Source organism: Crassostrea angulata, chromosome 7 (assembly GCF_025612915.1).
Source record: "Crassostrea angulata isolate pt1a10 chromosome 7, ASM2561291v2, whole genome shotgun sequence".
Classification (NCBI taxonomy): Eukaryota; Metazoa; Mollusca; class Bivalvia; order Ostreida; family Ostreidae; genus Magallana; species Magallana angulata.
Genome location: NC_069117.1, coordinates 46,292,512 through 46,305,108, shown reverse-complemented (window position 1 = coordinate 46,305,108; position 12,597 = coordinate 46,292,512). Strand labels below are relative to the sequence as shown.

The window sequence follows — 12,597 nt, the reverse complement described above, 5'->3', positions numbered from 1 at the left end:
TCAAAATCTAGTTCCTGGTACTCGATCTAAATGAAATAGTATGTTACAATAAAGGGGTGAAATTATATATGTTACTGACACTACTATATTCATACAGCACTCAAATGCCTTTTAATAAGTCTTATATGTAAACAAAACAAACGGTATTAATACGCAATCATTTTCCGGTTTTATCTAATACTTAAAACCATTCCAGAATATTATTTTCCCGGAATGAACAGAAGAGAACAGTGAAAGCATATACTATGAAAGGTTAGAGAGTAGAGACAAATAACATAGTTTAGATTGATGGTCAAGTATTCCTGTAATTTACACATTTATTTATATTGACGTAGATTATAATTTTTCTATATTTTCTAATTGCAAGTACAATTTATATGAGCACAGTTGCATATATATAAATATCATCATTTTCAAGTTTATAGTCTTTCCATTAACTGTTTAATGCAGCTGTATAAACATGGCTCTATCATTTAAATCTTGATGGCAATTCTACCCAGCAGACAACCAGTTTTGAAAAAAAGAAAAGACCATGCTCTCTACAGATTTCATTTTATCCTGCAACTACATGTAATTAGTAACCCCTTGCATTGACTGAATAAAGGTATTAACCCAATAAACCAAAGCTATATTCGGTCAATGCCCCAATATAGCCTCATGCATTTAACTGAGGTTCAAATGCATTGTGACGCCATCTTTTTTGCTTAATTTGTTTTCGCCATGGGGTCATGCATGGTTTCAACTACAGAGATGCAACAAAATTTGTTGAAATAAAAATAATCAGCTTGTTTGAGGCGCAAAATGTGATGTTATGTTGCATGATAAACATGATAATTAACTGTCTTGAATTATAAATGATATTTGGACTCGGGTCAAAAAGTGAAGAGGGCCCAGCAACAGCAAGCCTTGCCCTCTGTCACCTTTTCTTGCCTATAATTCTCTCATATAGCTTATATTTCAAGACAGTAACCATTTATTTTTTATGTATTGTAAGTATAAAATAATCAACAGCTGATTCATGTTTAACAGTCTACAATCAAGTGTATTTGATAAAAAAAATCTGAATAACTTGACTTGATATTTATTCCCTAATTATGCAGCAAAACAGATTTTTATTCCAAAGGTAATTACAATAGGTCTGCATGTAATTTTGAGTTATAGTGCATAGATTCAAACTAACCAGTTAAATTAAGATACTGGTACTTAAATTTAATGTCTCCTCTTCTAAATAACTCAGTTCATAATACTCTAACCCAGTCATGTTTAATGTGAGAGGACATTAACGCCATTAAGAACACTAGAGATATACCGATAAATGAGTGTCTATAGATTTTGTATAAGAACTGTGTGTGAGTGAATGTGACCAATTTATGGTTTTAGGGTAAATGTCTAACAGATCATTTGGCTAATCTGCTAATCATTATATAAACTGTGCAGCCCCAGGGTCCATTCATACACAATACACATTTGGTATTATTCTTCCTGTTTGTTACAAAAATGCTTGTTACATGTTATACCGGTAATTGTCTCTGATTGTTATCGATTCAGATTTTATTGACAACTATCTGTGTATATAATACAGGTGAAGATGGATGACTACAAGTATTTGTTCAAGGTTGTGTTGATTGGAGAAGCAGGGGTTGGAAAGACGTGTTTGGTCAGAAGGTTTACTCAGGTAAAATAGAGCATAAAATATCATATGCATTAACATCAGCATACATGATAGTCTAAGAATGAAGAATTCTTTAACTTTATATTCTTGTTAAAGAAGTAGTCTTTAAGGTATAGTTGTAAAATTTTCACACACACCCCCCACCACCCACCCCCCACCACCCACCCCAGTTCTATGTAATTGCATACATTATCCTTATACTAAATAAAAGACAGGTTAATCCAATAAAAAATTCACTTAATTGACTATTTGCAAAGTAATTCGGTATATTACTGTCAAAATGAATTTTTGACACCTAAATTCAAGTCACTGTCACAAGCCACAGTCCTGGGGGTCCATAGCTCTCTTCAGATGGGAGAGGATTGTACATATTGGCCATGAATACCGTTTGCGACAATGTATTCAAGTGAATTCGATTGCCCCTATTCGGGAATTTTGCCCACTAACTCAATGCAGTTGATGCATAATCATGAGTTTCAGTCCCTAAAGATCTAATAAGTTGGTCAATACATTTAAAACATTTCTCTTGCTGTGCCAGCAATTTCAGGAGGGTTTGTTTGAAAGTTTCCTAGTTCTATAATGAGCTTTGCTGTGCATAAACTCTCTATTTTTTCTTTCATTCTATGTACCACTAACCGGTAGTTTGAGCAACATTATTGTTGACAACATTGATTTACCGGTAGATACTTAAAATTGTTGTGAAAGATTTTTTTTTTAATTTACTTTAATTATCTATCATCTAACATATAGAGACTATCCCTAGTATGAGTATCACATTGATTTATATTACATGTACATAGTTTCTTGCCTGCAACATTTAGACAAAGATTTGATTTCACTTGCATGCAAGAACATGGTCATACAAAAATTAAATGTTTGATTGGCCCATGTTTGTATAATTTGATGTAATTTTTCAGGGCTTGTTTCCACCTGGACAAGGGGCTACAATTGGTGTGGACTTCATGATTAAAAGTGTGGAAGTTAATGGAGAAAAAATAAAGGTACCAAATTAATGCAGGTGCAATATATAGGCAAGCCAAGTAAATAAAGACAAAGGCTAAAAGCACTGCATAAAAATTCATACAGATAGTTTGCATGGCTGAATTACAATTTAAAGATTCCTAAGAATTGACTTTAAAAAAAGGGAAACTCTGTTAAACTGTTAAATTAGTTTATTGATGCTGAGACTGCCAACTAGCCTCGACCTGCTGATTTGACTGGTATAAAGATAAATTCTCTAAAAATGATTCTGGTTTATATTTATTGATAACACAAGATACACAGGTGCTTATTGTTACTGCATGAAACTAGATGGGCTTATTGTGTACTAGCTATGTACTGTGGTTTCATTAATATTCAAGAGTATCAATTTTTGTGGATAAAATGAAAATCACAGTTTCAAGGATACGTAAATTCGTGGCCAATGACCCTATCAATACAAATTATTAATACAAATTGCACTTCAATGAACATTTAATTTCATGGATAAACTTAACAACGAAATCCACGAAAATTGGTGTTCAACGAATATTGATAAAACCACAGTACTATGGTACTATTTGGAGCTCACATTATAGTACATTCTTTTTGATTCTGAAAATGGACTGTGGTAACTTGTTTGTCCACATGGGTGATTTATTTGTTAAAATTCCAGTCAATGCATTTTATGTTTAAATTTATCATGAAACTGTGTACATGTATACCATCATTGTCGCAAACCACGGTCTTGAGTCCACACGGTGTCCTCATGGAGAGAATCGATGTGAATCACACGTGGGTCACCAACGATGGTATACCATCATTTAGCAAAGTTAAAATCAGTCTACAATTTTAAAAATAATAATGTAAATAAATTAAGAGGATATAATTAAAAACAGAGTGAAGAAATTAAATGACCTTGTGTTCATATTCTGTATATTATTAAATTTCTTTGGCATTATAATATACTTACCCGATAATCAAATTGTTCATTTTCCATCAGTTACAGATCTGGGACACTGCTGGACAAGAAAGATTTCGGTCCATTACACAAAGTTACTACCATTCAGCCAACGCTCTTATCTTAGTGTATGATGTTTGTAGTCAACTTTCCTTTGACAATATTCCCCACTGGATACAGGAAATAGAAAAGTATGCCAATACAAAAGTGTTCAGCTATCTAGTGGGTAAGTTTTCGCCATGAAGTTAAGGGGAATGTGCAGCCATCTTGTACATTTGAGGATAAGAATGTATAAACATTTTTGAACTGGCTTGTATCTGCCCGAAACAGGCCAAAAATGTTGCCAAAAGATATAAAAGCAATAAATACAAAGTCCTACTTGTCATTTTGCTTGAAAAGTATGCATGCAAGAACAGGACCATGCATGCCTTTTTAATCACTCAGAACAACTGTCGAACTGCGTAGGTACAGACTTATTTTCAAGATTTAATATCTGAAAAAATGTGAAGGGGGTTCATTGGTGTCCTCTCTACAACCATTTGTTAAAGATGCATTCATGCTGTAAAACAGGACTTGCCCAGGTTTCAACTCTATTAGTTAGTAGCTTCAGTACTATTTGCTTGAAATTAATTCACAAATATTAATCCACAGGCTTGGTTTTCAGATTGAAAAGTCACAAGGATTAATGTCAGATTAATATTCATGCATATATCTCAGCACTTTCAATAGCAAAGGTTTTATGACTTACTCAGCCCCTCTTGTATATAGAAGAGGAGCGGATTGTAAACCCTTAGCTAGCGAAGGTGATATCTTTGGGGAGAGGGGCATTGATGTTTTCAAAATATTTTTTGTTATGAGCAAGTAATAATACTAGGCCATGTAATTGATTTTAATGATAATATCTAGGTCAAGTTCGATATTGGGTACGATCGAGCCATTTTCGACAGAGTTATGGCCCTTGGACGTTGAAAAATTCCAGTTATTTGCAGTTTCCGCTCATTTTCTCTGCAGGGGATGAACATATTGAAATGAAATTTGGTATACAGGTTAATCATGATATTATCTAGGTCAAGTTTGATATTGGGTACGATCAAGCCATTTTCGATAGAGTTATGGCCCTTGGACATTAAAAAATTCCAGTTATTTGCAGTTTCCGCTTATTTTCAGGGGATGAACATATTGAAATGAAATTTGGTATACAGGTTTATCATGATACATGTATTATCTAGGTCAAGTTCAACATTTGGTACGATTGAGCAATTTTTAGCTCACCGAGACGAAGTCAGGGGGAGCTTATGCTATACCCTCGGCGTCGGCATTGGCGTCTGGACCTGGTTAAAGTTTTTGTTGCAGGTCCTGTATCTAAGCTATTACTTGTCCTATCTTCACCAAACTTGCATGGATGATGCATCTGGACCTACTTATGGACATGAAAGACTTGGATGCTGAATTTGAGTCCTAAATTTCAGATGCTGGAGGAGGTTAAGGTCGTTGGACCAGGTTAAAGTTTTTGTTGTAGGTGCCCTTTGATAGCAATATCTAAGTTACTGCAGGTCCGTACTTCACCAAACTTGCATGGATGGTGTGTCTTATGATACTGATGCACCAGACAGGCTTGAGTGCTGAATCTGAGCTATAGGTTTCGGATGCTGGAGGAGGTTAAGGGTTTTGGAGCAGGTTAAAGTTTTTGTTGCAGGTGCCCTTTGATAGCAATATTTAAGTTACTGCTGGTCCGTACTTCACCAAACTTGCATTGATGGTGTGTATTATGATACTGATGCACCAGGCAGGCTTGGATGCTGAATCTGAGCTATAGGTTACAGATGCTGAAGGAGGTTAAGGTTTTTAGAGCTGGTTAAAGTTTTTGTTGCAGGTGCCCTCTGATGATTATATCTTAGTTACTACTTGTCCTTACTTCACTAGACTTCCATGGATGGTGCGTCTTATGATACTGATGCACCAGACAGGCTTGAATGCTGAATCTGAGCCATAGGTTTCGGATACTGGAGGAGGTTAAGGTTTTTAGAGCTGGTTAAAGTTTTTGAAACAGGTGCCCTCTGATGATTATATCTTAGTTATTACTTGTACTAACTACACCAGACTTCCATGGATGGTGCATCTTATGATACTGATGCACCTGACGGGCTTGAATGCTGAGTCTGAGCCATAGGTTTCAGATGCTGGATATGGTTTAGCTTTTTGGAACAGGTCACATGTTTATTAGGTAATAGTACTATTTCAAACGTGCATAGTTGATTAAACTGTAATATGAATGAATCACAGAGGAAGCTTAAGATGCAGAGCTTGATCTCCATTATCAAGGATGTTAAAAAATATATCTTAGTTATTACAGGTCCTAACTTTACCAAACTTGAATAAATGGTGTGTCTTATGATACAGATGCACCTGACAGGCATGAATGTTGAATCTGAGCCATAGGTTGCGGATGCTGGAGCAGGTTAAGGTATTAATTGCAATGGACCCTCTGATGATGATATCCTAGTTATTACTGGTCTGAACTTCACCAAACTTGCATGGAGATGCGTCTTATGTATACTGATGCACCTGACAGGCTTGAATGCTGAATCTGAGCCATAGGTTTCGGATGCTGAATGAGGTTTAGTTTTTTTGGAACAGGTCACATGTTTTATAGATGATAGCTTGCATAGTTGATTTAACTATTTTATAAATGAAACGCAGAGGTTGTTTCAGATGCAGAGCCTGCTCTCCATATCAAGGATGCTAAAGATATCTCCTACTTCACTCAAACCTGCTCGATAGATAGATGTGTTTGTTGATAAATGATAAAACATGATTCCTATGATATAGTATTGTATGGTATGAAACAATATTGTTTAATATGATACAATATAATATCATATGTAATATTATAAAAAGTTATATGATACGATATGATATTGTATCAATTTTTTGGATATTTTATGTTATGATATTGTAACATGATATTGTTATGTATAGTATTGTATATTATGATACAAAATTGTATCATAATATATTGTATTATTAATTTATTATTTGATCACATGATACTATTACATAAGATATTGCAAAATATAATATTGTATCCTATGATACTATATTGTATATTCTATAATGTTGTATCATACGATATTGTATAATATGATATTAGTTTCTGTAATATAGAATGATATCACATGAAATTGTATAATATGATACTGTAATATTATAGAATATTGTATCATACGATATATATTGTATAATATGATATTGGTTTATAATATGATATATTATCACATCAAATGAAATTGTATTGTATGATATTGTAAAATATATTATTGTATCATATGATACAATATGTATAATATAATGTTGTATTATATATTTTACTTTATCACATAATATTGTATCATTTGATATGATACAATGTTGTATCAAATTATATTGTATCATATGATACAATATCATATTATGTTTCAAAAATGATACAGTTTCATACAATATCATACTATATTATACAATATAATATCATATGTTTTAATGTTATGATGTAATATGATATTGTAATATAATACTATATTGTTTTATATATTATGATATTTAAGAAATAAGGTATCATTTTTGGATGTCTATCGGGATATAGGTACGGGTTGGTCACGTGATCAAATCCCATAAAGCCCGAAGGGCTTTATGGAAGATTTGATCACGTACCAACCCGTATCTATATCCCGATAGACATCCAAAAATGATACCTTATTTCTTATATTTACATTTGTTGCAAATTATAACACTAACAATGCTCCATACTTCCTCTTTTGTGATGACCTAGAAAGCCGCTTCGATTAAAATGACGTAACAAAAAATAGTGCAACAATGTTGCAAGCATTTGATTATTGTGATAAATGAATATGACACTACTTTTGAGGAGACAACACTTTTTTATCATTAAAAAGGGAAACAGAAAAGAAAATTCACTTGTACAATTGAAAAACCTGATTGAAGCTTGGCGGAATAGTACCACCTGTGTTGAAGTCGCAGAGCGGTTAGAAATTTAAAAACAGGCGATTGAAAGTTGAGTAAGAGTATATAATTAGGCATTTTCAGGGGGAAATCTATCGCAGAATCAGATTCAATAGCCTAATGATTTCCTCCGACATTATAGAGGAAAGCAGGTTAACTTTGATGAATTTTTTACGGAACAAATCGGACAGAAAACACAAGGAGTTTTAAAATTTGACCGTGATCCGTGAATGCTACACACGAAAGGTCTGTAATTTTGCGTTTGCAATTTTGACTGAGGCTTGTAATAAAATCAGAAATGAATTTTAACTGAATTAACTCCTTTGACAAATTACGATTGTAATTTTCAAGAACGCCTCGTCGAACCATAAACATTATGTTTACATGCCTAACGTGTTATCTAACATGAATCATTTATCCCCGCGATTAATGGTTTTTTTTATGAGAATGAATGAATAAAACTTCGTATAACAAAATTCAAATACATGTACGTTTATTTTTTATGCCTAAATTATGTTTTCATTACGATATCTTGTACCATATCTGTAATATGATAGTCTGACCAGAATTCCGGATCGATAATGTTCGACCATGTTGGTTCCGTATTTAGTAGTTTTAGTTTAGTTTCCGGTTATGAAATAAAAAGATGGAAAACTCATCACGAGTTCAGACCATTTATTCCTCTCACATCCATCGTCCATTTATCATAAACATCGATACCGGAACATGGTGGAGAATCATTAACTGTTAATCTACACCCGTTATTTCAGCAAAGCCGTCTATGATGGATTCACAGAAAATCCATATTACGAGATTTTCCGGCCATGCACACGAAGACCCCCAGAAGTTCCTCGACGAACTGGACAGTTACTTGATCCTTCACGGCATTAAAGTAACATCGACAGACCGTAAGTGTGCTGCTTTTCACCTACATCTACAAGGACCGGCTTTGTCCTGGTACCAACGACTGGCCGACACTGTAAAGTATAATTGGAATAATTTGCGTGCAGCTTTCCTGGCACAGTATAACAACAACCGTTGTTTCCACATTGACGTTGAGAAGTTCCACTCATTAAGATTGCAACCAAACCAACGCATTGAGGACTTCTATGCCACAGTGGTAGATCTGGGAACAAGATTAGAGGTTGCTGACAGAGACATCATGCATCGTTTCATCGCGGGCCTCCCAGACCAGCTGGCGTTTTTCGTTCGGGCAGGCCGACCTATCGATTTGGCCCAGGCTTTTGAATCCGCCCTGTCTGGCGCCGCAAGTGGTTACAGGAAATCTGACCCTCCAGAGCTGTTGCAGCCCACTGCTGCCCCAGAGACTTGTACTACCATACCTTTGGCTGCTGCTGCCACACAGCCCTCCATTGACGACCTCGTTAGGAAGATTGAGTTGCTCTCTACCCAAGTAGACGACCTTCGTCAGCTTAACTCTCGCAACCAGGACTGCCACATCCCACGAGGAGGATTCCGCATGTAGAACATAGACTGTTTTATCTTGAGATTATACATTGTATTTTCAACTTGTGTCTTTTCATTTTGATACATATTCAAAACCATTTTTCATTTTTATAATATAGCACTGTAAGTACAGTACTTTGCTATTGCTGAAACTTAAGCTTTTTCAGAAAATCACCAATGTGCAATGTTTACTTTTTCCATGAATTCTAGCTTTTTCCAAAATAGTCACTACTGCAACAAAATGTCAGTGTGTTACACAATTGCAATTTACTTAATTGTATCTACATTGTTTACTTGGCATTTGCAGATTAGTTTTCTTCTTAATGCACTCTGATTTGAATATCATGTTGTGTAAATGTGAGAGTGTTTGATGGGCCCAATGAATGGTGTATACATGTTTCGTACATTTTATTCAATTCTGATTTCATTACTATAGAATGTCCATTTCTTCAGGTTGACTACCATGGAATACTAGTATTAATAACAATGGAATTATTATTTTTGTGACAATGTACTTTCATCGGATGTCCATATTTCACCTATTGTTGAGATTCCCTTGTTCTTTATCATTTATGTCATTTCTTGATTTTGGAATTCTGGTCTTTGATGTTGTTTGAAAAAATTCTCCAATTTTTTTTTCGCACGGCGGGGATGTACCATATCTGTAATATGATAGTCTGACCAGAATTCCGGATCGATAATGTTCGACCATGTTGGTTCCGTATTTAGTAGTTTTAGTTTAGTTTCCGGTTATGAAATAAAAAGATGGAAAACTCATCACGAGTTCAGACCATTTATTCCTCTCACATCCATCGTCCATTTATCATAAACATCGATACCGGAACAATCTAATAGGTGTGTTTCAGCACAAGTCGATTAGTTTGTGTACATAGAAAAAGTAGTGACCTATATTATTCATGCGCTACTTTGACCTCTTGACCCATAATGATGTTATGCAGAAATAACAGCGGATTGCTCAAACAGTGTTATATAAGGGAAAACATTTGCAAGTGTAAATATTGTATTATGTGATCAAATACAATAACATATAACACAATACAATGTCATATCATACGTTACAATATCATATCTCATCATTGTGTATTATATGATATATGTTGTAAATATGATAGGATGCAATATTTAATTTTATATTATTGTATTGATTAACATATGAACATATGATTATCATACAATTTTTTAACAGGTGATATACAATATTGTGTCAAAACAGAATCCATGAATATCCAAGATCATAAAGTATGATTTTCATTTAATATGATAAAGGTGGTCTCATAAAGGTGAAGTCTCATAAGGGTGATGTCTCGTCTCGGTGAGCTTTGTAATCTGTGATTACCTATGTTTGACAGGGTTATGGCTCTTGGACGTAGAAAAATTCCAGTTATTTGCAGTTTCCGCTCATTTTCTTTGCAGAGGGTGCACAAATTGATATGAAATTTAGTATACAGGTTTATCTTAATAATATAGAGGTCAATTTGATTTGGGTATGATAGAGCAATTTTTGACAGAGTTATGACCCTTGGACTTAGCAAAATTCCAAATATTTGCAGTTTACGTTCATTTTCTTTGTGGATGTTTCCAAGGGAGGGGGGCATAAGTGTTTCACAAACATGTCTTGTTTTAAATCATTTAAGCCAACTGATTTGAACTATTTGCTTTGCAGGAAATAAAATAGATCAGATAAACAGAAGAGAGATTCCATCACATATTGGAGAACAGTTTGCCAAACGCTATGAGATGAAATTCATTGAGACCTCTGCAAAAGAAGCAGAAAATGTGGATGCTTTGTTTTATGACATTGCCACAGAACTGACGAAGCAGGCTCATCAGCAGGCATTGGAAACTGACAAGGGGGTCAATTTCAAGGCTCATAACACCTCTACAATCTCAAGCTGTTCAACCTGTCTCAGATTCTAAGAATGTACACATCTTTGTTTTAGCTGATGCACATACTTTTCAAATGACAATTACAATTTTTGCAAGGCTCTCAGAATTAGATGTCAGAACTGCAATCATGAATGGATCTGTGTTTAGGAGATGACATGTTTAAAGCTGAACACTGCTCGTAAAAGGCATTGTCCGCCATATTTACCTTTCATAGCTGCTATCCCTATAGAACCCCTATATAAGCTGCTGATCTCTTAACAGTTCAAAGTATTCTGATCAGAGGTCTCACCTGTGTGGACGGAAATCTTGCGTCACTGTGTCACTCTGCCGTGGTGAAATTATCAAATTTTTATGCACTTTTTCCATTCCAGGAGAATAATAACTTCAAATAAAGAGGTCAATACATTATTTACGAACAAAATATGTACATAAAACAAGAAATAAATGCACAAAATCTAGGACCACGTAAGGAATGCTACATGTTGGCCACAAGTTTCAGGTGTGCAATGGGTGTGAAATCGAAGGGTTTAAATATACCGGTAACTGTGATGGTGCCTATTTATGAGCAGTGTTCAGCTTTAATAATTCTATTACTTGAATTATTTTATGTGATATGATTCATGCTCCTAAGTTTTTTAAATTGATGCTTTAAAAATATAAATTGTTACTTTACCTCCGTATATAAAATATATGTGTTAACATGTACATCCATATCTTTTGCAGTGCAAAGGTATTTATATGGATTATTGTCTTTCATTTGTTGCCATCATTCTTGTCTGGTACAGCCATTTATTCTGTGTCATCATTTGATATGTGTTCAATCATTATGTTAATGGTAAGGAATTTTTGAAGAACTGAATATATATAGATTTTACTCTACCCCCATCTCATCACCCCCACCCCCCCCCCCCCACCCTTACACACACACACACACACACACACACACACACACACACACACACACACACACCTTCACTCCTCTACTAGGAATTGCAAATGATTTTGACCTGTTAATCATTTCACAATGCTATTGCATGACTGTAGCTTTTCTCATGGACACATTAGAAGTCATGTATGTGTGAATGGGCTTGTTTGTATATACCTATGATGTGTATATTAAATTTAAGGCAAACCAGTTGAAGTTGTAAACAAGGGGATTTATTCTGTCTGTGTCTATGTGTATCCACAACTTATACTTTGTCATTTGTATTAAATTGGTTCTATATAAAAAAAAAATATTAAATCAACAAAAAGGTCATGGTCAGTAACACCATGGGGTCAAGGTGAAATTTGCCTCTATGAGATATGTAATCCTTAGGATCGTAATACTGGTAATAAGGCCATTTTCTTAAAAATTTAGTCTTGGATAAAGGAAATTTTTATTTGATTTTGTATTGGGTTGTACGAGATTATTTTTATTTAATTTTATCAAATATTTATAGTTCATTATTTCTAGGAAATATTATGAAGTGATTTGCATTGTTAATCATATGATATGAGGGTTTTTGTTTATTGTCTTCTAGTCAAGAAACCATTTATATCAGTATTTCAAAATATTGCTTTTTCTTTAAATTTACATACATACGTTTACTGTCAAAGCAAGTGTTTTTAG

General features: G+C 34.3%; 1 protein-coding gene across 1 annotated transcript; it reads left to right on the top strand.

Moving 5' to 3' along the window:
* Positions 1-93: 93 nt before the first annotated feature.
* On the top strand, positions 94-11,913 carry LOC128192347 (ras-related protein Rab-30-like). The gene is made up of 5 exons (XM_052864954.1): positions 94-252; positions 1,583-1,675; positions 2,590-2,673; positions 3,654-3,837; positions 10,762-11,913. The coding sequence occupies exons 2-5, from the start codon at positions 1,589-1,591 to the stop codon at positions 11,013-11,015; spliced, it is 609 nt and encodes a 202-aa protein (XP_052720914.1). The 5' UTR covers positions 94-252; positions 1,583-1,588; the 3' UTR covers positions 11,016-11,913.
* The last annotated feature ends 684 nt before the right edge of the window (positions 11,914-12,597 follow it).

What these genes read in the sequence shown, in the direction of transcription:
- LOC128192347 (XM_052864954.1), top strand. Translation starts at nt 1,589, where the DNA reads ATGGATGACTACAAGTATTTGTTCAAGGTTGTGTTGATTGGAGAAGCA. An exon ending in TGGTCAGAAGGTTTACTCAG is followed by an intron (nt 1,676 to 2,589) that starts GTAAAATAGAGC and finishes GTAATTTTTCAG; the next exon opens with GGCTTGTTTCCACCTGGACA. An exon ending in AGTGTTCAGCTATCTAGTGG is followed by an intron (nt 3,838 to 10,761) that starts GTAAGTTTTCGC and finishes TTTGCTTTGCAG; the next exon opens with GAAATAAAATAGATCAGATA.